General features: G+C 56.4%; 1 protein-coding gene across 1 annotated transcript in view; it reads left to right on the top strand.

Moving 5' to 3' along the window:
* The window catches only part of LOC137315128 (prickle planar cell polarity protein 3-like), a gene marked incomplete at its 3' end in the record, with an annotated part of 141,712 nt that overhangs the window by 48,700 nt on the left and 67,596 nt on the right, over nt 1-25,416 (top strand). Inside the window, 3 exon segments of the mRNA XM_067980033.1 lie at nt 17,365-17,549; nt 20,171-20,369; nt 21,275-21,469. Of these exon segments, the coding sequence (XP_067836134.1) occupies nt 17,365-17,549; nt 20,171-20,369; nt 21,275-21,469 (579 nt within the window).

Raw genomic sequence — 25,416 nt, 5'->3', positions numbered from 1 at the left:
AGCTTTACTCTGTATCTAACCCTGTACCTGCCCTGGGAGTGTTTGATGGGACAGTGTAGAGGGAGCTTTACTCTGTATCTAACCCTGTACCTGCCCTGGGAGTGTTTGATGGGACAGTGTTGAGGGAGCTTTACTCTGCATCTAACCCTGTACCTGCCCTGGGAGTGTTTGATGGGGACAGTGCAGAGGGAGCTTTACTCTGTATCTAACCCTGTACCTGCCCTGGGAGTGTTTGATGGGACAGTGTGGAGGGAGCTTTACTCTGTATCTAACCCTGTACCTGCCCTGGGAGTGTTTGATGGGACAGTGTAGAGGGAGCTTTACTCTGTATCTAACCCTGTACCTTCCCCTAGGAGTGTTTGATGGGACAGTGTCGAGGGAGCTTTACTCTGTATCTAACCCTGTACCTGCCCTGGGAGTGTTTGATGGGGACAGTGTAGAGGGAGCTTTACTCTGTATCTAACCCTGTACCTGCCCTGGGAGTGTTTGATGGGACAGTGTAGAGGGAGCTTTACTCTGTATCTAACCCTGTACCTGCCCTGGGAGTGTTTGATGGGACAGTGTAGAGGGAGCTTTACTCTCTATGTAACCCTGTACCTGCCCTGGGAGTGTTTGATGGGACAGTGTAGAGGGAGCTTTACTCTGTATCTAACCCTGTACCTGCCCTGGGAGTGTTTGATGGGACAGTGTAGAGGGAGCTTTACTCTGTATCTAACCCTGTACCTGCCCTGGGAGTGTTTGATGGACAGTGTAGAGGGAGCTTTACTCTGTATGCAACCCTGTACCTGCCCTGGGAGTGTTTGATGGGACAGTGTAGAGGGAGCTTTACTCTGTATCTAACCCTATACCTGCCCTGGGAGTGTTTGATGGGACAGTGTAGAGGGAGCTTTACTCTGTATGTAACCCTGTACCTGCCCTGGGAGTGTTTGATGGGACAGTGTAGAGGGAGCTTTACTCTGTATCTAACCCTGTACCTGCCCTGGGAGTGTTTGATGGGACAGTGTCGAGGGAGCTTTACTCTGGATGTAACCCTGTACCTGCCCTGGGAGTGTTTGATGGGACAGTGTAGAGGGAGCTTTACTCTGTATCTAACCCTGTAACTGCCCTGGGAGTGTTTGATGGGACAGTGTAGAGGGAGCTTTACTCTGTATGTAACCCTGTACCTGCCCTGGGAGTGTTTGATGGGACAGTGTTGAGGGAGCTTTACTCTGTATCTAACCCTGTACCTGCCCTGGGAGTGTTTGATGGGGCAGTGCAGAGGGAGCTTTACTCTGTATCTAACCCTGTACCTGCCCTGGGAGTGTTTGATGGGACAGTGTAGAGGGAGCTTTACTCTGTATGTAACCCTGTACCTGCCCTGGGAGTGTTTGATGGGACAGTGTAGAGGGAGCTTTACTCTGTATCTAACCCTGTACCTGCCCTGGGAGTGTTTGATGGGACAGTGTAGAGGGAGCTTTACTCTGTATGTAACCCTGTCCCTTCCCTGGGAGTGTTTGATGGGACAGTGTAGAGGGAGCTTTACTCTGTATCTAACCCTGTACCTGCCCTGGGACTGTTTGATGGGACAGTGTAGAGGGAGCTTTACTCTGTATCTAACCCTGTACCTGCCCTGGGAGTGTTTGACGGGACAGTGTGGAGGGAGCTTTACTCTGTATCTAACCCTGTACCTGCCCTGGGAGTGTTTGATGGAACAGTGTAGAGGGAGCTTTACTCTGTATCTAACCCTGTACCTGCCCTGGGAGTGTTTGATGGGACAGTGTAGAGGGAGCTTTACTCTGTATCTAACCCTGTACCTGCCCTGGGAGTGTTTGATGGGACAGTGTAGAGGGAGCTTTACTCTGTATCTAACCCTGTACCTGCCCTGGGAGTGTTTGATGGGACAGTGTAGAGGGAGCTTTACTCTGTATCTAACCCTGTACCTGCCCCTGGGAGTGTTTGATGGGACAGTGTAGAGGGAGCTTTGCTCTGTATCTAACCCTGTACCTGCCCCTGGGAGTGTTTGATGGGACAGTGTAGAGGGAGCTTTACTCTGTATCTAACCCTGTACCTGCCCTGGGAGTGTTTGATGGGACAGTGTAGAGGGAGCTTTACTCTGTATCTAACCCTGTACCTGCCCCTGGGAGTGTTTGATGGGACAGTGTAGAGGGAGCTTTACTCTGTATCTAACCCTGTACCTGCCCTGGGAGTGTTTGATGGGACAGTGTAGAGGGAGCTTTACTCTGTATCTAACCCTGTACCTGCCCCGGGAGTGTTTGATGGGACAGTGTAGAGGGAGCTTTACTCTGTATCTAACCCTGTACCTGCCCTGGGAGTGTTTGACGGGACAGTGTAGAGGGAGCTTTACTCTGTATCTAACCCTATACCTGCCCTGGGAGTGTTTGATGGGACAGTGTGGCGGGAGCTTTACACTGTATCTAACCCTGTACCTGCCCTGGGAGTGTTTGATGGGACAGTGTAGTGGGAGCTTTACACTGTATCTAACCCTGTACCTGCCCTGGGAGTGTTTGATGGGACAGTGCAGAGGGAGCTTTACTCTGTATCTAACCCTGTACCTGCCCTGGCAGTGTTTGATGGGACAGTGTAGAGGGAGCTTTACTCTGTATCTAACCCTGTACCTGCCCTGGGAGTGTTTGATGGGACAGTGCAGAGGGAGCTTTACTCTGTATCTAACCCTGTACCTGCCCTGGGAGTGTTTGATGGGACAGTGTAGAGGGAGCTTTACTCTGTATCTAACCCTGTACCTGCCCCTGGGAGTGTTTGACGGGACAGTGTAGAGGGAGCTTTACTCTGTATCTAACCCTGTACCTGCCCTGGGAGTGTTTGATGGGACAGTGTAGAGGGAGCTTTACTCTGTATCTAACCCTGTACCTGCCCTGGGAGTGTTTGATGGGACAGTGTAGAGGGAGCTTTACTCTGTATCTAACCCTGTACCTGCCCTGGGAGTGTTTGATGGGACAGTGTAGAGGGAGCTTTACTCTGTATCTAACCCTGTACCTGCCCTGGGAGTGTTTGATGCGACAGTGTAGAGGGAGCTTTACTCTGTATCTAACCCTGTACCTGCCCTGGGAGTGTTTGATGGGACAGTGTAGAGGGAGCTTTACTCTGTATCTAACCCTGTACCTGCCCTGGGAGTGTTTGATGGGACAGTGTAGAGGGAGCTTTACTCTGTATCTAACCCTGTACCTGCCCCTGGGAGTGTTTGATGGGACAGTGTAGAGGGAGCTTTACTCTGTATCTAACCCTGTACCTGCCCTGGGAGTGTTTGACGGGACAGTGTAGAGGGAGCTTTACTCTGTATCTAACCCTGTACCTGCCCTGGGAGTGTTTGATGGGACAGTGTAGAGGGAGCTTTACTCTGTATCTAACCCTGTACCTGCCCTGGGAGTGTTTGATGGGACAGTGTAGAGGGAGCTTTACTCTGTATCTAACCCTGTACCTGCCCTGGGAGTGTTTGATGGGACAGTGTAGAGGGAGCTTTACTCTGTATCTAACCCTGTACCTGCCCTGGGAGTGTTTGATGGGACAGTGTAGAGGGAGCTTTACTCTGTATCTAACCCTGTACCTGCCCCTGGGAGTGTTTGATGGGACAGTGTAGAGGGAGCTTTACTCTGTATCTAACCCTGTACCTGCCCCTGGGAGTGTTTGATGGGACAGTGTAGAGGGAGCTTTACTCTGTATCTAACCCTGTACCTGCCCTGGGAATGTTTGATGGGACAGTGTAGAGGGAGCTTTACTCTGTATCTAACCCTGTACCTGCCCTGGGAGTGTTTGACGGGACAGTGTAGAGGGAGCTTTACTCTGTATCTAACCCTATACCTGCCCTGGGAGTGTTTGATGGGACAGTGTAGAGGGAGCTTTACTCTGTATCTAACCCTGTACCTGCCCTGGGAGTGTTTGATGGGACAGTGTAGTGGGAGCTTTACTCTGTATCTAACCCTGTACCTGCCCTGGGAGTGTTTGATGGGACAGTGCAGAGGGAGCTTTACTCTGTATCTAACCCTGTACCTGCCCTGGGAGTGTTTGATGGGACAGTGTAGAGGGAGCTTTACTCTGTATCTAACCCTGTACCTGCCCTGGGAGTGTTTGATGGGACAGTGCAGAGGGAGCTTTACTCTGTATCTAACCCTGTACCTGCCCTGGGAGTGTTTGATGGGACAGTGTAGAGGGAGCTTTACTCTGTATCTAACCCTGTACCTGCCCCTGGGAGTGTTTGACGGGACAGTGTAGAGGGAGCTTTACTCTGTATCTAACCCTGTACCTGCCCTGGGAGTGTTTGATGGGACAGTGTAGAGGGAGCTTTACTCTGTATCTAACCCTGTACCTGCCCTGGGAGTGTTTGATGGGACAGTGTAGAGGGAGCTTTACTCTGTATCTAACCCTGTACCTGCCCTGGGAGTGTTTGATGGGACAGTGTAGAGGGAGCTTTACTCTGTATCTAACCCTGTACCTGCCCTGGGAGTGTTTGATGGGACAGTGTAGAGGGAGCTTTACTCTGTATCTAACCCTGTACCAGCCCTGGGAGTGTTTGATGGGACAGTGTAGAGGGAGCTTTACTCTGTATCTAACCCTGTACCTGCCCTGGGAGTGTTTGATGGGACAGTGTAGAGGGAGCTTTACTCTGTATCTAACCCTGTACCTGCCCCTGGGAGTGTTTGATGGGACAGTGTAGAGGGAGCTTTACTCTGTATCTTACCCTGTACCTGCCCCTGGGAGTGTTTGATGGGACAGTGTAGAGGGAGCTTTACTCTGTATCTAACCCTGTACCTGCCCTGGGAGTGTTTGATGGGACAGTGTAGAGGGAGCTTTACTCTGTATCTAACCCTGTACCTGCCCCTGGGAGTGTTTAATGGGACAGTGTAGAGGGAGCTTTACTCTGTATCTAACCCTGTACCTGCCCTGGGAGTGTTTGATGGGACAGTGTAGAGGGAGCTTTACTCTGTATCTAACCCTGTACCTGCCCTGGGAGTGTTTGATGGGACAGTGTAGAGGGAGCTTTACTCTGTATCTAACCCTGTACCTGCCCTGGGAGTGTTTGACGGGACAGTGTAGAGGGAGCTTTACTCTGTATCTAACCCTATGCCTGCCCTGGGAGTGTTTGATGGGACAGTGTAGAGGGAGCTTTACTCTGTATCTAACCCTGTACCTGCCCTGGGAGTGTTTGATGGGACAGTGTAGTGGGAGCTTTACTCTGTATCTAACCCTGTACCTGCCCCTGGCAGTGTTTGATGGGGACAGTGTAGAGGGAGCTTTACTCTGTATCTAACCCTGTACCTGCCCCGGGAGTGTTTGATGGGACAGTGTAGAGGGAGCTTTACTCTGTATCTAACCCTGTACCTGCCCTGGGAGTGTTTGATGGGACAGTGTAGAGGGAGCTTTACTCTGTATCTAACCCTGTACCTGCCCTGGGAGTGTTTGATGGGACAGTGTAGAGGGAGCTTTACTCTGTATCTAACCCTGTACCTGCCCTGGGAGTGTTTAATGGGACAGTGTAGAGGGAGCTTTACTCTGTATCTAACCCTGTCCCTGCCCTGGGAGTGTTTGATGGGACAGTGTAGAGGGAGCTTTACTCTGTATCTAACCCTGTACCTGCCCTGGGAGTGTTTGATGGGACAGTGTAGAGGGAGCTTTACTCTGTATCTAACCCTGTACCTGCCCTGGGAGTGTTTGATGGGACAGTGTAGAGGGAGCTTTACTCTGTATCTAACCCTGTACCTGCCCTGGGAGTGTTTGATGGGACAGTGTAGAGGGAGCTTTACTCTGTATCTAACCCTGTACCTGCCCTGGGAGTGTTTAATGGGACAGTGTAGAGGGAGCTTTACTCTGTATCTAACCCTGTCCCTGCCCTGGGAGTGTTTGATGGGACAGTGTAGAGGGAGCTTTACTCTGTATCTAACCCTGTACCTGCCCTGGGAGTGTTTGATGGGACAGTGTAGAGGGAGCTTTACTCTGTATCTAACCCTGTACCTGCCCTGGGAGTGTTTGATGGGACGGTGTAGAGGGAGCTTTACTCTGTATCTAACCCTGTACCTGCCCTGGGAGTGTTTGATGGGACAGTGTAGAGGGAGCTTTACTCTGTATCTAACCCTGTACCTGCCCTGGGAGTGTTTGATGGGACAGTGTAGAGGGAGCTTTACTCTGTATCTAACCCGTGTTGTACTTCATGATCAACAACTCCACACCCTGCCCCCTGCTCTTCTTCCAGTCGTGGCTGTGGGATCTTTTACATCCACCTGAGAGGGTCGACGGAGGCCTCGATTTACATCGAATTTGCAGCACAGAAACAGGCCATTCGGCCCAACCGGTCTATCCCGGTGTTTATGCTCCACACGAGCCTCCTCCCTCCCTACTCCATCTCACCCTCTCCTTCTATTCCTTTCTCCCTCATGTGTTTATCGAGCTTCCCCTTAAATCCATCGATTCGATTCCCCTCGACCACTCCCTGTGGGAGCGAGTTCCACATTCTCACCGCTCTCTGGGTAAAGAAGTTTCTCCTGAATTCCCCGATTGGATTTATTAGTGACTCTCTTATATTGATGGCCCCCTCGTTCTGGTCTCCCCCCACAAGTGGAAACATCTTCTCTGCGAGTACTCTTTCGTCGCTCCCTCCTCGCGGCCCCTCCGACAGTGCGTCGCTCCCTCCTCGCGGCCCCTCCGACAGTGCGTCGCTCCCTCCTCGCGGCCCCTCCGACAGTGCGTCGCTCCCTCCTCGCGGCCCCTCCGACAGTGCGTCGCTCCCTCCTCGCGGCCCCTCCGACAGTGCGTCGCTCCCTCCTCGCAGCCCCTCCGACAGTGCGTCGCTCCCTCCTCGCGGCCCCTCCGACAGTGCGTCGCTCCCTCCTCGCGGCCCCTCCGACAGTGCGTCGCTCCCTCCTCGCGGCCCCTCCGACAGTGCGTCGCTCCCTCCTCGCGGCCCCTCCGACAGTGCGTCGCTCCCTCCTCGCGGCCCCTCCGACGGTGCGTCGCTCCCTCCTCGCGGCCCCTCCGACGGTGCGTCGCTCCCTCCTCGCGGCCCCTCCGACGGTGCGTCGCTCCCTCCTCGCGGCCCCTCCGACGGTGCGTCGCTCCCTCCTCGCGGCCCCTCCGACGGCGCGGCGCTCCCTCCTCGCGGCCCCTCCGACGGCGCGGCGCTCCCTCGGCCCCGGCACCTGTCGCGGGGATTGTCGGGGCCTGGATCACGGGGCTCGAGTCTCGGGAGTGAGGGGGGCTCGAACCCAGGACCTTCCGACTCGGGCGGGGGTGGGAGAGAGCGAGACCCCACTGAGCAACAGCGGAGACCAGCGACGGGCAGGAGAAAGAACGTTCTGTTTCTCCAGGGACTTTCACCCCCCCTCAGGACGTCGCAAAGCCCTTCACAGCCACTGAAGTCCTCTGTTTGAAGTGTAGTCGCTGTTGTAAGGGGTTAATTCTTACCCTGTTGTGTTAACTGGGAGCTGGAGACAGGCTGCAGACCAGCGAAACAGGAAAGCTCGGTGTCAGAACTCGGGGGGCCCCCTTGCCTTGAGCCCATTAATGACTCACGGTGTTTTGAACTTCGTGCTGGACGAGTGAAGGAACAATCCCAGCTTATGAAAACCCTGTCCTCGTCCCTCTTAAGACCGACCTGGATTGGTATGTCTATCGAGCCTTGTGTCCCAATCCCTCCATGGCCCTCGCCCCCCCCCTCACTATCTCTGTAACCTCCCCCGACCCTCCCAGATCTCTGCGCTCCTCCAATTCCGGCCTCTTGCGCATCCCCCCGATTCCCATCGCTCCGCCATTGGCGGCCGTGCCTTCAGCCGCCTCGGCCCTGAGCTCTGGAATTCCCTCCCTAAACCTCTCCGCCTCTCTCTCTCCTCCTTTAAGACGCTCCTTAAAACCTCCCTCTTTGACCGAGCTTTTGGTCACCTGTCCGAATATCTCCTTACGGGGCTCGGTGTCAAATTTTGTTTGGTAATCGCTCAGGACGTCCCCAAAGCTCTTCACAGCCAATGAACTGCGTCTTTGAAGTGCGGTCACTGTTGTAATGTAGGTAACGCGGCTGCCATTTTGCGCACAGCAAGATCCCACAAACCGCCAATGTTATAAATGACCAGATCATCTGTTTTGATGTTGGTCGAGGGATAAATATCGGCCCCAGGACCCCGGGGAGAACTCCCCCCTCCCCCCGCTCTTCGTCCAATAGCGGCCGTGGGATCTTCTACGTCCCACCCGAGAGGGGCAGACGGGGGCCTCGGTTTAACGTCTCATCCCGAAAGACGGCCCCTCCGACAGTGCGGCGCTCCCTCAGTACGGACCCTCCGACAGTGCGGCGCTCCCTCAGTACCGCCCCTCCGACAGTGCGGCGCTCCCTCAGTACCGACCCTCCGACAGGGCGGCGCTCCCTCAGTACCGACCCTCCGACAGTGCGGCGCTCCCTCAGTACCGACCCTCCGACAGTACGGCGCTCCCTCAGTACCGACCCTCCGACAGTGCGGCGCTCCCTCAGTACCGACCCTCTGACAGTGCGGCGCTCCCTCAGTACCGACCCTCCGACAGTGCGGCGCTCCCTCAGTACCGACCCTCCGATAGTGCGGCGCTCCCTCAGCACTGACCCTCCGACAGTGCGGAGCTCCCTCAGCACTGACCCTCCGACAGTGCGGCGCTCCCTCAGCACTGCCCCTCCGACAGTGCGGCGCTCCCTCAGTACCGACTCTCCGACAGTGCGGCGCTCCCTCAGTACCGACCCTCCGACAGTGCGGCGCTCCCTCAGCACTGCCCCTCCGACAGTGCGGCGCTCCCTCAGCACTGCCCCTCCGACAGTGCGGCGTTCCCTCAGTACTGACCCTCCGACAGTGCGGCGCTCCCTCAGTACTGACCCTCCGACAGCGCAGCGCTCCCTCAGCACTGACCCTCCGACAGCGCGGCGCTCCCTCAGCACCGACCCTCCGACAGCGCGGCGCTCCCTCAGCACCGACCCTCCGACAGCGCGGCGCTCCCTCAGCACCGCCCCTCCGACAGTGCGGCGCTCCCTCAGTACCGACCCTCCCACAGTGCGGCGCTCCCTCAGCACCGACCCTCCGACAGTGCGGCGCTCCCTCAGCACCGACCCTCCGACAGCGCGGCGCTCCCTCAGTACTGCCCCTCCGACAGTGCGGCGCTCCCTCAGTACCGACCCTCCGACAGTGCGGCGCTCCCTCAGTACCGACCCTCCGACAGTGCGGCGCTCCCTCAGTACCGACCCTCCGACAGTGCGGCGCTCCCTCAGTACCGACCCTCCGACAGTGCGGCGCTCCCTCAGTACCGACCCTCCCACAGTGCGGCGCTCCCTCAGTACCGACCCTCCCACAGTGCGGCGCTCCCTCAGTACTGATCCTCCCACAGTGCGGCGCTCCCTCAGTACCGACCCTCCGACAGTGCGGCGCTCCCTCAGTACTGATCCTCCCACAGTGCGGCGCTCCCTCAGTACTGCCCCTCCGACAGTGCGGCGCTCCCTCAGTACCGACCCTCCGACAGTGCGGCGCTCCCTCAGTACCGACCCTCCGACAGTGGCGCCCTGGCACCCGGCGGGAGTCGGGGGGGAGTGTCGGGGCCTGGATTACGGGGCTCGAGTCTCTGGAGCGGGGGCTCGAACCCTCGACCCTCTGACTCCGAGGCTGGGGAGTGGGGGTTGGCGGAGGAGAGTGAGACCCCGGTGAGCCACGGCCGGCAGAAACGCGGAGTTGTTCTGGTCTGTTCGGCCTCCAAAGGAGGGCGTGTGAACAGAGGCTGTTCTACTTTCGTTTACATTAAGAAAAATTAAAAAATCTCCTGTTTTTTCTCTCTCTCTCTCAATATTCTTTCATGCCCTAATTAGTTATTCCAGTTCGGCTCCCGAGAGACCAGAAGCACCGACTGAAGATTGTCTTTGATGTTCCTCGGATTTCCGCCTCCCTTTCCCCCCCCCCCCCCCCCCCCTCCGAGGGAGGATGATAGAACTACAGGATTTCAAACGTCGTGCAAACGGCATTTCCGCCATCGATGGGCGGCTCGCGGCGCCGGACGAGAGAGAGAGAGAGGGGAGAATACCGACACCTCGCGGGATTGCGATTTTGTTGGCCGAGGCCTTTCCCCGGGTGCGGGCTATTCGACCGCGGGGGGCGTCGCCCAGGGGCTCCACCCTTTCCCCTCGCCCGGCGCCCGCGCGATTGCAGTCGTGCGGACGAGCGGTGACGAGGAGAAGGAAGGAATCCCGGGTGGTCTTGATCCTCTCCTGTCCCTCCGCCCCCACCTCGCCCCACAACCCGATGAAGCCTCAGGCTGAGCGAGCTAAGTGAGGGGGGGCCCCTTGGATCGGTGGTGGGGCGTTCGCAGAGGGAGAAGGAAAATTTGTGTCGGAACAGAAGATTCTGATTCGGTGCCAGAGGAGCAGCTCGTGGTGAGGGTGGGGGGTGAGGAGAGAGTGGGAGGAGAGGGAGAGAGTGGGAGGCAGGGAGAGGGAGAGAGTGGGAGGCGAGGGAGGGGAAGGGAGTGGGAGGCGAGGGAGGGGAAGGGAGTGGGAGGCGAGGGAGGGGAAGGGAGTGGGAGAGGAGGGGAAGGGAGTGGGAGAGGAAGGGAGTGGGAGGCGAGGGAGAGGAAGGGAGTGAGAGGCGAGGGAGAGGAAGGGAGTGAGAGGCGAGGGAGGGAGTGGGAGGCGAGGGAGGGAAAGAGAGTGGGAGACGAGGGAGTGGGAGGGGAAGGGAGTGGGAGGCAGGGAGAGGAAGGGAGTGGGAGGAAGAGAGAGGGGGAGTAGGAGGCGGGGGGGAGAGAGAGAGACACGGAGGCGGGGGGGGAGAGAGAGAGACACGGAGGCGGGGGGGGAGAGAGAGAGACACGGAGGCGGGGGGGGAGTGGAGAGAGAGGGAGGCGGAGGGAGCTAGACAGAGGGAGGTGGAGGGGGTGAGAGGGAGGCGGGGGGGGAGAGAGAGAGACACGAAGGTGGGGGGTGGGTGGAGAGGAGAGAGTGGGGGGAGAGAGAGGGAGGCGGGGGGAGTTGGACAGAGCGGGGAGAGGGAGGCGGAGTGAGTTAGACAGAGGGGGGGAGAGGGAGGCGGGGGGGGGGGGAGAGAGAGAGAGAGAGAGGCAGAGACGGAGATGTGTAACCTTTCCTGGGCCAGCGAGGGTTAACCTCCAGCCCTCCCAACACTCGCACAGCCTCCTGGCACAGTACTGGGTGGCGAGGCTCGGAACAGAGCTGCTCCAGCGAGACGGCAAAACGGCCGGAGCCCCAGCCAGCGGACCCCCACTCGCTCTCTCTCTCTGCCGTCGCGGGAAACAGCCTCCCCCCGCCCCCCCACCCCCCACTGCGGGCCGCGGAGCTTTCGTTCCTGTCGGGACCGGGCTGCGTCTGCGTACTTCCGCCTGCCAGACGGTGGCGGGGAAGGGGTCAGGGGGAGGCGACGAGGCCGCAACTCCTTTAAATGTGTATGGTGATATTTGCCCCGGTGAGTTCGATCTTGGTTCTCGAGCGTCAGTGGTGAGTGAATGTGTCGACATTTAAACACTCTGTGTACCTGACAATGAGCAGTCACTCTTCCAATCGAAACCCAGTGTACGACGAGTGCCCCCCCTCCGCTGTGCCTTCTGATAACACTTGGCTTTGCGTTCTGTCCCGATCGCTCCCCAGCCCCCCCCCCTGAAGACCAGCTCGGACCCCCCCCCCTCTCTCCAGCGATTCCCGCCACCGTAGACGTTTGCTCTTGTGCCTCGGTGGGTCAGACGGTCGAGGGTTCGAGCCCCTCACTCCCGAGACTCGAGCCCCGTAATCCAGGCCCCGACACTCTTTTCCCCCCCCCCCCCCGCACCCCCCCGGTGCCGGTACTGAGGGAGCGCCGCGCTGTCGGAGGGTCGGTACCGAGGGAGCGCCGCACTGTCGGAGGGTCGGTACTGAGGGAGCGCCGCACTGTCGGAGGGTCGGTGCTGAGGGAGCGCCGCACTGTCGGAGGGTCGGTACTGAGGGAGCGCCGCACTGTCGGAGGGTCGGTACTGAGGGAGCGCCGCACTGTGGGAGGGTCGGTACTGAGGGAGCGCCGCACTGTGGGAGGGTCGGTACTGAGGGAGCGCCGCACTGTCGGAGGGTCGGTACTGAGGGAGCGCCGCGCTGTCGGAGGGTCGGTACTGAGGGAGCGCTGCACTGTCGGAGGGTCGGTACTGAGGGAGCGCCGCACTGTCGGAGGGTCGGTACTGAGGGAGCGCCGCGCTGTCGGAGGGTCGGTACTGAGGGAGCACCGCGCTGTCGGAGGGTCGGTACTGAGGGAGCGCCGCACTGTCGGAGGGTCGGTACTGAGGGAGCGCCGCGCTGTCGGAGGGTCGGTACTGAGGGAGCGCCGCGCTGTCGGAGGGTCGGTACTGAGGGAGCGCCGCACTGTCGGAGGGTCAGTACTGAGGGAGCACCGCACTGTGGGAGGGTCAGTACTGAGGGAGCGCCGCACTGTCGGAGGGTCGGTACTGAGGGAGCGCCGCACTGTCGGAGGGTCGGTACTGAGGGAGCGCCGCACTGTCGGAGGGTCGGTACTGAGGGAGCGCCGCACTGTCGGAGGGTCGGTACTGAGGGAGCGCCGCACTGTCGGAGGGTCGGTACTGAGGGAGCGCCGCACTGTCGGAGGGTCGGTACTGAGGGAGCGCCGCGCTGTCGGAGGGTCGGTACTGAGGGAGCGCCGCACTGTCGGAGGGTCGGTACTGAGGGAGCGCCGCGCTGTGGGAGGGTCGGTACTGAGGGAGCGCCGCACTGTGGGAGGGTCGGTACTGAGGGAGCGCCGCACTGTCGGAGGGTCGGTACTGAGGGAGCGCCGCGCTGTCGGAGGGTCGGTACTGAGGGAGCGCCGCACTGTCGGAGGGTCGGTACTGAGGGAGCGCCGCACTGTCGGAGGGTCGGTACTGAGGGAGCGCCGCGCTGTCGGAGGGTCGGTACTGAGGGAGCGCCGCACTGTCGGAGGGTCGGTACTGAGGGAGCGCCGCACTGTCGGAGGGTCGGTACTGAGGGAGCGCCGCGCTGTCGGAGGGTCGGTACTGAGGGAGCGCCGCACTGTGGGAGGGTCGGTACTGAGGGAGCGCCGCACTGTCGGAGGGTCGGTACTGAGGGAGCGCCGCGCTGTCGGAGGGTCGGTACTGAGGGAGCGCCGCGCTGTCGGAGGGTCGGTACTGAGGGAGCGCCGCACTGTCGGAGGGTCGGTACTGAGGGAGCGCCGCGCTGTCGGAGGGTCGGTACTGAGGGAGCGCCGCACTGTCGGAGGGTCGGTACTGAGGGAGCGCCGCGCTGTCGGAGGGTCGGTACTGAGGGAGTGCCGCACTGTTGGAGGGGCCGTTTTTCGGAGGAGTTGTTAAACCTGTAGCAGCCCTGGGAGTGTTTGATGGGACAGTGTGGAGGGAGCTTTACTCTGTATCTAACCCTGTACCTGCCCTGGGAGTGTTTGATGGGACAGTGTAGAGGGAGCTTTACTCTGTATCTAACCCTGTACCTGCCCTGGGAGTGTTTGATGGGACGGTGTAGAGGGAGCTTTACTCTGTATCTAACCCTGTACCTGCCCTGGGAGTGTTTGATGGGACGGTGTAGAGGGAGCTTTACTCTGTATCTAACCCTGTACCTGCCCTGGGAGTGTTTGATGGGACAGTGTAGAGGGAGCTTTACTCTGTATCTAACCCTGTACCTGCCCTGGGAGTGTTTGACGGGACGGTGTAGAGGGAGCTTTACTCTGTATCTAACGCTGTACCTGCCCTGGGAGTGTTTGATGGGACAGTGTAGAGGGAGCTTTACTCTGTATCTAACCCTGTACCTGCCCTGGGAGTGTTTGATGGGACAGTGTAGAGGGAGCTTTACTCTGTATCTAACGCTGTACCTGCCCTGGGAGTGTTTGATGGGACAGTGTAGAGGGAGCTTTACTCTGTATCTAACCCTGTACCTGCCCTGGGAGTGTTTGACGGGACAGTGTAGAGGGAGCTTTACTCTGTCTCTAACCCTGTACCTGCCCTGGGAGTGTTTGACGGGACAGTGTAGAGGGAGCTTTACTCTGTCTCTAACCCTGTACCTGCCCTGGGAGTGTTTGACGGGACAGTGTAGAGGGAGCTTTACTCTGTATCTAACCCTGTACCTGCCCTGGGAGTGTTTGATGGGACAGTGTAGAGGGAGCTTTACTCTGTATCTAACCCTGTACCTGCCCTGGGAGTGTTTGATGGGACGGTGTAGAGGGAGCTTTACTCTGTATCTAACCCTGTACCTGCCCTGGGAGTGTTTGATGGGACAGTGTAGAGGGAGCTTTACTCTGTATCTAACCCTGTACCTGCCCTGGGAGTGTTTGACGGGACAGTGTAGAGGGAGCTTTACTCTGTCTCTAACCCTGTACCTGCCCTGGGAGTGTTTGATGGGACAGTGTAGAGGGAGCTTTACTCTGTATCTAACCCTGTACCTGCCCTGGGAGTGTTTGACGGGACAGTGTAGAGGGAGCTTTACTCTGTCTCTAACCCTGTACCTGCCCTGGGAGTGTTTGATGGGACAGTGTAGAGGGAGCTTTACTCTGTATCTAACCCTGTACCTGCCCTGGGAGTGTTTGACGGGACGGTGTAGAGGGAGCTTTACTCTGGAATGGGGAATTGACACTGGCTTCTGAAAGCGGAAGTAAATGGGTTAAGTTTACAATCTTCTCGTTCGGATCTACTGAACCACTCAGTGTAGCCTTTCATTCGGATTCCCGCATGGCTCTGAAGGGGGTTGCAGAATGCAGTTTTAAATCACAGTGGGGCTTTTGAATGACTTATAAAGTGACTAATGCATTTGAATGAGGCTACATCTCCCAACCTTTTTATGATTCATCGTTAAATAATTTAGAGCGCACTTGTCCGCAGATTCCTGTGACACTCTCTGGAGTCCTTTTTAATGAGACTGCGAGGTTTCTCTGCTAGAGTGACGGAATGGGAGATGACAGACTGTAATGCAAAGGAGGGCCCTCCCATCCGTGACTCGGTGGGGGTCTCGCTCTCGGAGTTAAAGGTCGGGGGTTCGAGCCCCCCCCCACCTCACTCCAGAGACTCGAGCCCCGTAATCCAGACCCCGACGCTCCCACCCACCCCCCCCGCGGTGCCGGTACCGAGGGAGCGCCGCGCTGTCGGAGGGGGCCGTCTTTCGGGACGAGACGTTAAACCGAGGGCCCCCCCCCCCCCCGTCTGCCCCTCTCGGGCGGGACGTAAAAGATCCCACGGCCGCTATTGGAAGAAGAGCAGTCGGGGTGTGCGGGGGGAGAGTTCTCCCCGGGGGGTCCTGGGGCCGATATTTATCCCTCAAACAACATCGATTTTTTTAAAAAAAAGTAGCCGGTCTGGTCATTGGTCACATCGCCGTTTGTGGGATCTTGCTGTGCGCAAATTGGCTGCTACATTACAACGGTGAGCACGCTTTCAAAAAAAGAAAAGTACTTCATTGGCTGTGAACAGCACTCTAGAAATGCAAGCCTGTCTCTGCAACTTTCTATCTTTCTTTCCTCCCGACTTTGTTCCTTTCATCTCTTCCGTCTTCTCAGGGACGCAGCGAGCGACCGCAAGACAGGATCTGCCCGAGCCCTCCCTTTAAACCGGGTGCTGCTCCTCTGTTGTTGCCCCGAACGAAAGACTGCGTCAGAACAAGTCACTAATCTCACGCTCCGCCTTCGATAATTCATAAACCCCGACCTGTCCCGACACCCCATGGAGTACAGGGGTTGGAGGGAGGCCATCGATGTCTCCTGGCAACAGCTGTTCAATATTGAATTGGTCTGCGTGACCTGCCCCCCAGCCTTCGGGGCACTGGCGGCGGGGCGGGGGGGGGGGGGTGGGGAACACTGGGGGGCAGGGCAGGGCAGGGGGGGTGAGGGGAACGATCTGTGTGAACGGTGTCGAGAGGCCTCAACGAGCAGCGATGGAGTGGGGGGGGAAGAGATTTCAGGAGCTGCCCGCAACGACCCGGGGACTTGATCTCTGCCAGATGTAGACTGACGAGGAGAGGGAGGGAGGGAGGGAGGGAGAGGGAGGAGACAGACAGAGAGAGGGAGGGGGAGGGAGGAGACAGACGGAGAGGGGGAGGGAGAGGGAGGAGACACGGGGAGACAGGCAGAGAGAGGGAGGGAGAGGGAGGAGACACGGGGAGACAGGCAGAGAGGGAGGGAGGAGACACGGGGAGACAGGCAGAGAGGGAGGGAGGAGACACGGGGAGACAGGCAGAGAGGGAGGGAGGAGACACGGGGAGACAGGCAGAGAGGGAGGGAGGAGACACGGGGAGACAGGCAGAGAGGGAGGGAGGAGACACGGGGAGACAGGCAGAGAGGGAGGGAGGAGACACGGGGAGACAGGCAGAGAGGGAGGGAGGAGACACGGGGAGACAGGCAGAGAGGGAGGGAGGAGACACGGGGAGACAGGCAGAGAGGGAGGGAGGAGACACGGGGAGACAGGCAGAGAGGGAGGGAGGAGACACGGGGAGACAGGCAGAGAGGGAGGGAGGAGACACGGGGAGACAGGCAGAGAGGGAGGGAGGAGACACGGGGAGACAGGCAGAGAGGGAGGGAGGAGACACGGGGAGACAGGCAGAGAGGGAGGGAGGAGACACGGGGAGACAGGCAGAGAGGGAGGGAGGAGACACGGGGAGACAGGCAGAGAGGGAGGGAGGAGACACGGGGAGACAGGCAGAGAGGGAGGGAGGAGACACGGGGAGACAGGCAGAGAGGGAGGGAGGAGACACGAGGAGACAGGCAGAGAGGGAGGGAGGAGACACGGGGAGACAGGCAGAGAGAGGGAGGGAGGAGACACGGGGAGACAGAGACAGGGAGGGAGGGGGAGGGTGGAGACAGACAGACAGGGAGGGGGAGGGAGGAGACACGGGGAGACAGAGGGAGGGAGGGGGAGGGAGGAGACAGACAGACAGGGAGGGGGAGGGAGGAGACAGAGGGAGGGAGGGGGAGGGAGGAGACAGACAGACAGGGAGGGGGAGGGAGGAGACATGGGGAGACAGACAGAAGGAGGGAGAGGGAGGAGACACGGGGAGACAGGCAGAGAGAGGGAGGGAGGAGACAGAGAGAAGAGAGGAGACGAGGGGGGGAGGCACGGAGAGAGAGGAGACCGGGGGTGGGGGGGGAGGGAGGAGGTATGGAGAGAGAGGAGACAGGGGGAGAGGGAGGAGGCATGAGGAGGGAGAGGGGAGGCACACGTGCAGAGTCAGATAGACAAAGGGAGGCGGAGAGCGATCGGTCTCTCTGCCAGTTGTGTGTGGGGCTCTCAGTTAAGATGTCCTGAATGGCCAGTTTAACAGAGACCAAAGTCCTTTTGTGGGGGTGGGGAATCGGCTCATTAAGATCAGCGAGTCTTTAACGCCTGGTCCGTGGCCAAACGGTGTTTGCAGCCTGTCCTGTTTGATCCTGCAGCGCTGTGTGACAGCCCCACGGTGTTCCGAGATATTTCATTCTCTCTCTCTCTCTCTCTCTCTCACGCTCGCAGATTTTTGCCATCTTTGCGTTCGCGACTTGCGGCAGTTATTCCGGAGAGTTCCGTCTCAGCGTGGAGTGCTTCAACAGGAGTGAGAGCAACCTGAACATCAAAGTGCAGTTTGAGTACCCGTTCAGGTACGTACCTGCGCTGTCACGTCACGTTTACATAGTGTCGTCAAACCAGTCACGTGACGAACGTGTACGCGCTCCCCGCCCGCCGTCCGCCGCGCTCCCCGTGTCGCACGACGCCTGATGCAAATTTCTGTGGCGTCACACACCGTCCCGGAGCAGACGCGACCAGAGCCAGAATGTCCGCAGGCTCTCAAATTGACCGCTTACGAGCAAAAGCAGGGCCCCGATCCCCGGGTTGAGCTTTGAACGAGCTCACCCAGTGTTTACTTAACTCCAGTTCGATTTTGCGGGCTTAAAGGGACCTACGCTTCGGCAGCAGAATAATACATTGTGCCTTTAAGTGGTGTTACTCGTACTTTTATAAAAACAGTACGTAATCCAACTCACCTAAAGGCAGATTTGCTTATATATTTAGTTATTATGCATTAACAATCTTAACATTGACTTAGATCGAAATTTCCAGCACAGGAACAGGCCATTCGGCCCAACTGGGTTATCCCGGTGTTTATGCTCCACACGAGCCTCCTCCCTCCCGACTTCATCTCCCCCTATCAGCATATCCTTCTATTCCTTTCTCCCTCATGTGTTTAATCGAACTTCCCCTTAAGTGCCTTCTCTGTTTTGCATCTGTTTGTGGTGCTGTTCGGGTCCTTTGGAAGTCTCTTTGTCGATGAACTTTCCTGCCCACTTTTCCCCAATTACACTGGGAACCGCCTATGTAAACGTCACGCTGTAGTTGCGCGCTCCCACCAGTGGTGGCGCTGTGGCGCCTCAGTTTTCCCATCTCCCAGCTCCTCCGCTCGTGACGCAGACAATTCTCTCTGCCCCAGACAACCCTTTAACTATAAATTATAAATCCAGCTACTTTCTTTCTGCACTCTCTTCCTCCCCTCCCCTCTCCTCTCTTCCCTCCGTTCTTTTCCATTCAGTCTTGCAAATGGGACGCACTCCCGCCAGACGCTGCTTCTCGTCGCACATCTCCCCTCCCGTCCGCTCCTCCGACTCTCCCCACCCCCCTGTCGTTCTCCGCCCCTCTCACTGTACGGCGCCGTTATGTACTGACAGTGGTCGTAATCGTTAGAATGATCACAGCGCAGAAGGAGGCCATTCGGCCCATCGAGCCCGTGCCGGCTCTGTGTAAAAGCAGTCCTGTTAGTCCCACTCCCCCCCGTTTTTTCCCCGTAGCCCTGCAGATTTTTTCCCTTCAAGTACTTATCCAGTTCCCCTTTTGAAGGCCATGATTGAATCTGCCTCCACCACCCCCTCGGGCAGTGCATTCCAGATCCTAACCACTCGCTGTGTAAAAAAGTTTTTCCTCATGTCGCCTTTGGTTCTTTTGCCAATCACCTTAAATCTGTGTCCTCTGGTTCTCGACCCTTCCACCAATGGGAACAGTTTCTCTCTATCTACTCTGTCTGGACCCTTCATGATTTTGAGCACCTCGATCAAATCTCCTCGCAACCGTCTCTGTTCCAAGGAGAACAACCCCAGCTTCTCCAGTCTATCCACGGAACTGAAGTCCCTCATCCCTGGAATCATTCTAGTAAATCTCTTCTGCACCCTCTCGAAGGCCCTCACATCTTTCCTAAAGTGCGGTGCCCAGAACTGGACACAATACTCCAGTTGTGGCTGAACCAGTGTTTTATAAAGGTTCATCATGACTTCCTTGCTTTTGCACTCTGTGCCTCTATTTATAAAGCCCAGGATCCCGTATGCTTTTTTAACCACTTTCTCAACCTGCCCTGCTGCCTTCAATGATTTGTGTACATATACCCCCAGATCTCTCTGTTCCTGCACCCCTTTTAGAGTTGTGTCCTTCGAGTTTATTTTGCCTCTCCTCATTCTTCCTACCAAAATGTATCACTTCACACTTCCCTGCGTTAAACTTCATCTGCCACGTGTCCGCCCATTCCACCAGCCTGTCTATCTCCTCTTGAAGTCTATCACCATCCTCCTCACTGTTCACTACACTTCCAAGTTTTGTGTCATCTGCACATTTTGAAATTGTGCCCTGTACACCCAAGTCCAAGTCATTAATATATATCAAGAAAAGCAGTGGTCCCAGCACCGACCCCTGGGGAACACCACTGTACACCTCCCTCCAGTCCGAAAAACAACCGTTCACCACTACTCTCTGTCTCCTGTCCCTTAACCAATTCTGTATCCATGCTGTTACTGCCCCCTTTATTCCATGGGCTTCAATTTTAACATAACAAGCCTATCATGTGGCACTTTATCAAACCTTTTCAAAGTCTATATACATCGCATCAACCGCACTGCCCTCATCGACCCTCCCTGAAAACTCATCCAAAAACTCAATCAAGTGAGTTAAACACGATTTGCCTTCAACGAATCCGTGCTGGCTTTCCTTAATTAATCCACGCTTGTCCAAGTGACTTAATTCTGTCCCAGATTATCGTTTCTAAAAGCTTCCCCCACCACCCGAGGGTCTGTAGTTGCCCTTTGGCTTTGGAACAAGGGTGCAGTTCTCCAGTGAGCTCAACCGGTGTTTACTTAACGGCAGCGGGGCTTTCTGGCCTTAAAGGGACCGTGCACTTGAGCGGCAGGGTGATGCGCTGTGCGGTACCAGTTAATGACGCGTCTGAATTGTCCTTTAACGACAGGCTGCACCAGGTGTACTTCAGCGCTCCAAACTGCAAGGGAGACAAGCAAGACAAATACTTCCTGACCGGGGACTACTCGTCTTCGGCTGAGTTCTTCGTCACCATAGCTGTGTTCGCGTTCCTCTACTCCACAGCAGCCACCGTGGTCTACTTCTTCTTTCAGACCAAGTACCGAGAAAATAACAAGGGCCCCATGATTGTAAGTGGCTCCCGCGATGTGCCCGGGCTCGGTCCAGCGATGGGAGGTTGGGTGTCCCAGTCAGAGGTGGCGGAGGGGGCCAGCGGTGTATCGCTAGTGGCAGGCGTCCCGTCCCCCCCCCCCCCCCGAGCCAAGTCAGAGAACGTAAGAAATTAGGAGCAGGAGCAGGCCATTCGGCCCCTCGAGCCTGCTCCGCCATTCGGTCAGATCGCGGCCGATCTTCTCCCTCAACCCCACCTTCCCGCCCGATCCCTCGAGTCCAGAAATCTATCCACCTCAGCCTTGAGTATACTCAACGACTGAGCATCCACAGCCCTCTGGGGGAGAGAATTCCAAAGATTCACCACCCTCTGAGTGAAGAAATTCCTCCTCGTCTCAGTCTCGAATGGCCGACCCCTTATCCTGAGACTATGCCCCCTGGTTCTGGACTCTCCAGCCAGGGGGAAACAGCCTCTCAGCATCTACCCTGTCGAGCCCCCTCAGAATCTTAGATGTTTCAATGAGATCACCTCTCATTCTTCTAAACTCCAGAGAGTATCGGCCCATTCTACTCAATCTCTCCTCATAGGACAACCCTCTCATCCCAGGAATTAATCTAGTGAACCTTCGTTGCACCGCCTCAAAGGCAAGTATCTCCTTCCTTAGATAAGGAGACCAATTATACCGCACTCCAGGTGAGGTCTCTCCAAAGCCCTGTACAATTGTAGTAAGACTTCCTTACTCTTGTACTCCAACCCCCCCTTGCAATAAAGGCCAACATACCATTTGCCTTCCAAATATATCCATCCATGGGTAAGAGGAGGTTGTATCTCCAACGTTGTACGGTGTGCTCTCCTTCCCCTCTCCTCGCTCGTCCTCAATGGTCCAGCCTCATCCCCTCTCTCTCTCTCTCTCTCTCTGGGCAGGACTTCACTGTGACCGTGCTTTTTGCTTTCCTGTGGCTGGTCAGCTCCTCCGCCTGGGCCAAGGGTCTCGCCGATGTGAAGACCGCGACCGACCCCGACAAGATGGTCGAGCTGATCGGGGCCTGCGAACCCGACAAGGAGAACAAGTGCAATGCTCTGCAGGACCCCGTCATGTCCGGCCTGAACACGTCCGTGGTGAGAGGTTGCTGCTTGTGGTGGGACGGACTGTGGGAGCGGCTCGGGCGCTCCCCACTGAAAGGGGTCCCCTGAAAATGAGACTCCCTCGATAAAAGGGGTCCCCTGATGGTGAGACTCCCTCGATAAAAGGGGTCCCCTGATGGTGAGACTCCCTCTATAAAAGGGGTCCCTGATGGTGAGACTCCCTCTATAAAAGGGGTCCCTGATGGTGAGACTCTCTATAAAAGGGGTCCCTGATGGTGAGACTCCCTCGATAAAAGGGGTCCCCTGATGGTGAGACTCCCTCTATAAAAGGGGTCCCTGATGGTGAGACTCCCTCTATAAAAGGGGTCCCTGATGGTGAGACTCCCTCTATAAAAGGGGTCCCTGATGGTGAGACTCCCTCTATAAAAGGGGTCCCTGATGGTGAGACTCTCTCTATAAAAGGGGTCCCTGATGGTGAGACTCCCTCTATAAAAGGGGTCCCTGATGGTGAGACTCTCTCTATAAAAGGGGTCCCTGATGGTGAGACTCTCTCTATAAAAGGGGTCCCTGATGGTGAGACTCTCTCTATAAAAGGGGTCCCTGATGGTGAGACTCTCTATAAAAGGGGTCCCTGATGGTCAGACTCTCTCTATAAAAGGGGTCCCTGATGGTGAGACTCTCTCTATAAAAGGGGTCCCTGATGGTGAGACTCTCTCTATAAAAGGGGTCCCTGATGGAGAGACTCCCTCTATAAAAGGGGTCCCTGATGGTGAGACTCTCTCTATAAAAGGGGTCCCTGATGGTGAGACTCTCTCTATAAAAGGGGTCCCTGATGGTGAGACTCTCTCTATAAAAGGGGCCCCTGATGGTGAGACTCTCTCTATAAAAGGGGTCCCTGATGGTGAGACTCCCTCTATAAAAGGGGTCCCTGATGGTGAGACTCTCTCGATAAAAGGGGTCTCTGATGGTGAGACTCTCTCTATAAAAGGGGTCCCTGATGGTGAGACTCCCTCTATAAAAGGGGTCCCTGATGGAGAGACTCCCTCTATAAAAGGGGTCCCTGATGGTGAGACTCCCTCTATAAAAGGGGTCCCTGATGGTGAGACTCTCTCGATAAAAGGGGTCTCTGATGGTGAGACTCTCTCTATAAAAGGGGTCCCTGATGGTGAGACTCCCTCTATAAAAGGGGTCCCTGATGGTGAGACTCCCTCTATAAAAGGGGTCCCTGATGGTGAGACTCCCTCTATAAAAGGGGTCCCTGATGGTGAGACTCTCTCTATAAAAGGGGTCCCTGATGGTGAGACTCTCTCCATAAAAGGGGTCCCTGATGGTGAGACTCTCTCTATAAAAGGGGTCCCTGATGGAGAGACTCCCTCTATAAAAGGGGTCCCTGATGGTGAGACTCTCTCTATAAAAGGGGTCCCTGATGGTGAGACTCTATAAAAGGGGTCTCTGATGGTGAGACTCCCTCTATAAAAGGGGACCCTGATGGTGAGACTCTCTCTATAAAAGGGGTCTCTGATGGTGAGACTCCCTCTATAAAAGGGGTCCCTGATGGTGAGACTCTCTCTATAAAAGGGGTTCCTGATGGTGAGACTCTCTCTATAAAAGGGGTCCCTGATGGTGAGACTCCCTCTATAAAAGGGGTCCCTGATGGTGGGACTCTCTCTATAAAAGGGGTCCCTGATGGTGAGACTCCCTCTATAAAAGGGGTCCCTGATGGTGAGACTCTCTCTATAAAAGGGGTCTCTGATGGTGAGACTCTCTCTATAAAAGGGGTCCCTGATGGTGGGACTCTCTCTATAAAAGGGGTCCCTGATGGTGAGACTCCCTCTATAAAAGGGGTCCCTGATGGAGAGACTCCCTCGATAAAAGGGGTCCCTGATGGTGAGACTCTCTCTATAAAAGGGGTCCCTGATGGTGAGACTCTCTCTATAAAAGGGGTCCCTGATGGAGAGACTCCCTCTATAAAAGGGGTCCCTGATGGTGAGACTCCCTCTATAAAAGGGGTCCCTGATGGTGAGACTCCCTCTATAAAAGGGGTCCCTGATGGTGAGACTCCCTCTATAAAAGGGGTCCCTGATGGTGAGACTCCCTCTATAAAAGGGGTCCCTGATGGTGAGACTCCTTCTATAAAAGGGGTCCCTGATGGTGAGACTCTCTCTATAAAAGGGGTCCCTGATGGTGAGACTCCCTCTATAAAAGGGGTCCCTGATGGTGAGACTCCCTCTATAAAAGGGGTCCCTGATGGTGAGACTCTATAAAAGGGGTCCCTGATGGTGAGACTCCCTCTATAAAAGGGGTCCCTGATGGTGAGACTCCCTCTATAAAAGGGGTCTCTGATGGTGAGACTCCCTCTATAAAAGGGGTCTCTGATGGTGAGACTCCCTCTATAAAAGGGGTCCCTGATGGTGAGACTCCCTCTATAAAAGGGGTCCCTGATGGAGAGACTCCCTCTATAAAAGGGGTCCCTGATGGTGAGACTCCCTCTATAAAAGGGGTCCCTGATGGTGAGACTCTCTCTATAAAAGGGGTCCCTGATGGCGAGACTCCCTCTATAAAAGGGGTCCCTGATGGTGAGACTCTCTCTATAAAAGGGGTCCCTGATGGTGAGACTCCCTCTATAAAAGGGGTCTCTGATGGTGAGACTCTCTCTATAAAAGGGGTCCCTGATGGTGAGACTCTCTCTATAAAAGGGGTCCCTGATGGTGAGACTCTCTCTATAAAAGGGGTCTCTGATGGTGAGACTCTCTCTATAAAAGGGGTCCCTGATGGTGAGACTCCCTCTATAAAAGGGGTCCCTGATGGTGAGACTCCCTCTATAAAAGGGGTCCCTGATGGTGAGACTCCCTCTATAAAAGGGGTCCCTGATGGTGAGACTCTCTCTATAAAAGGGGTCCCTGATGGTGAGACTCTCTCTATAAAAGGGGTCCCTGATGGTGAGACTCTCTCTATAAAAGGGGTCCCTGATGGAGAGACTCCCTCTATAAAAGGGGTCCCTGATGGTGAGACTCTCTCTATAAAAGGGGTCCCTGATGGTGAGACTCTATAAAAGGGGTCTCTGATGGTGAGACTCCCTCTATAAAAGGGGACCCTGATGGTGAGACTCTCTCTATAAAAGGGGTCTCTGATGGTGAGACTCCCTCTATAAAAGGGGTCCCTGATGGTGAGACTCTCTCTATAAAAGGGGTCCCTGATGGTGAGACTCTCTCTATAAAAGGGGTCCCTGATGGTGAGACTCCCTCTATAAAAGGGGTCCCTGATGGTGGGACTCTCTCTATAAAAGGGGTCCCTGATGGTGAGACTCCCTCTATAAAAGGGGTCCCTGATGGTGAGACTCTCTCTATAAAAGGGGTCTCTGATGGTGAGACTCTCTCTATAAAAGGGGTCCCTGATGGTGGGACTCTCTCTATAAAAGGGGTCCCTGATGGTGAGACTCCCTCTATAAAAGGGGTCCCTGATGGAGAGACTCCCTCGATAAAAGGGGTCCCTGATGGTGAGACTCTCTCTATAAAAGGGGTCCCTGATGGTGAGACTCTCTCTATAAAAGGGGTCCCTGATGGAGAGACTCCCTCTATAAAAGGGGTCCCTGATGGTGAGACTCCCTTTATAAAAGGGGTCCCTGATGGTGAGACTCCCTCTATAAAAGGGGTCCCTGATGGTGAGACTCTATAAAAGGGGTCCCTGATGGCGAGACTCCCTCTATAAAAGGGGTCCCTGATGGTGAGACTCCCTCTATAAAAGGGGTCCCTGACGGCGAGACTCCCTCTACAAAAGGGATGAGCCTCGGCAGTCATGTCGACCGGCTATTCGACTGCATGGGGCGTCACGGCCGAGCCGGATTTTCTCCTTGCCTGACCTCTGCGCGTGGTATAAAGTGTGGGGGGGGGGGGCGAATCATTCCCCTCCCCCTCCCCCACTGCTCCCAGTGAACTCACCCCTGCCTCTCGCCCTCCCGCTTCCAGGTGTTTGGCTTCCTC

This window comes from Heptranchias perlo, unplaced genomic scaffold (assembly GCF_035084215.1).
Source record: "Heptranchias perlo isolate sHepPer1 unplaced genomic scaffold, sHepPer1.hap1 HAP1_SCAFFOLD_537, whole genome shotgun sequence".
Classification (NCBI taxonomy): Eukaryota; Metazoa; Chordata; class Chondrichthyes; order Hexanchiformes; family Hexanchidae; genus Heptranchias; species Heptranchias perlo.
This window is presented reverse-complemented; position numbering and strand designations above follow the sequence as displayed.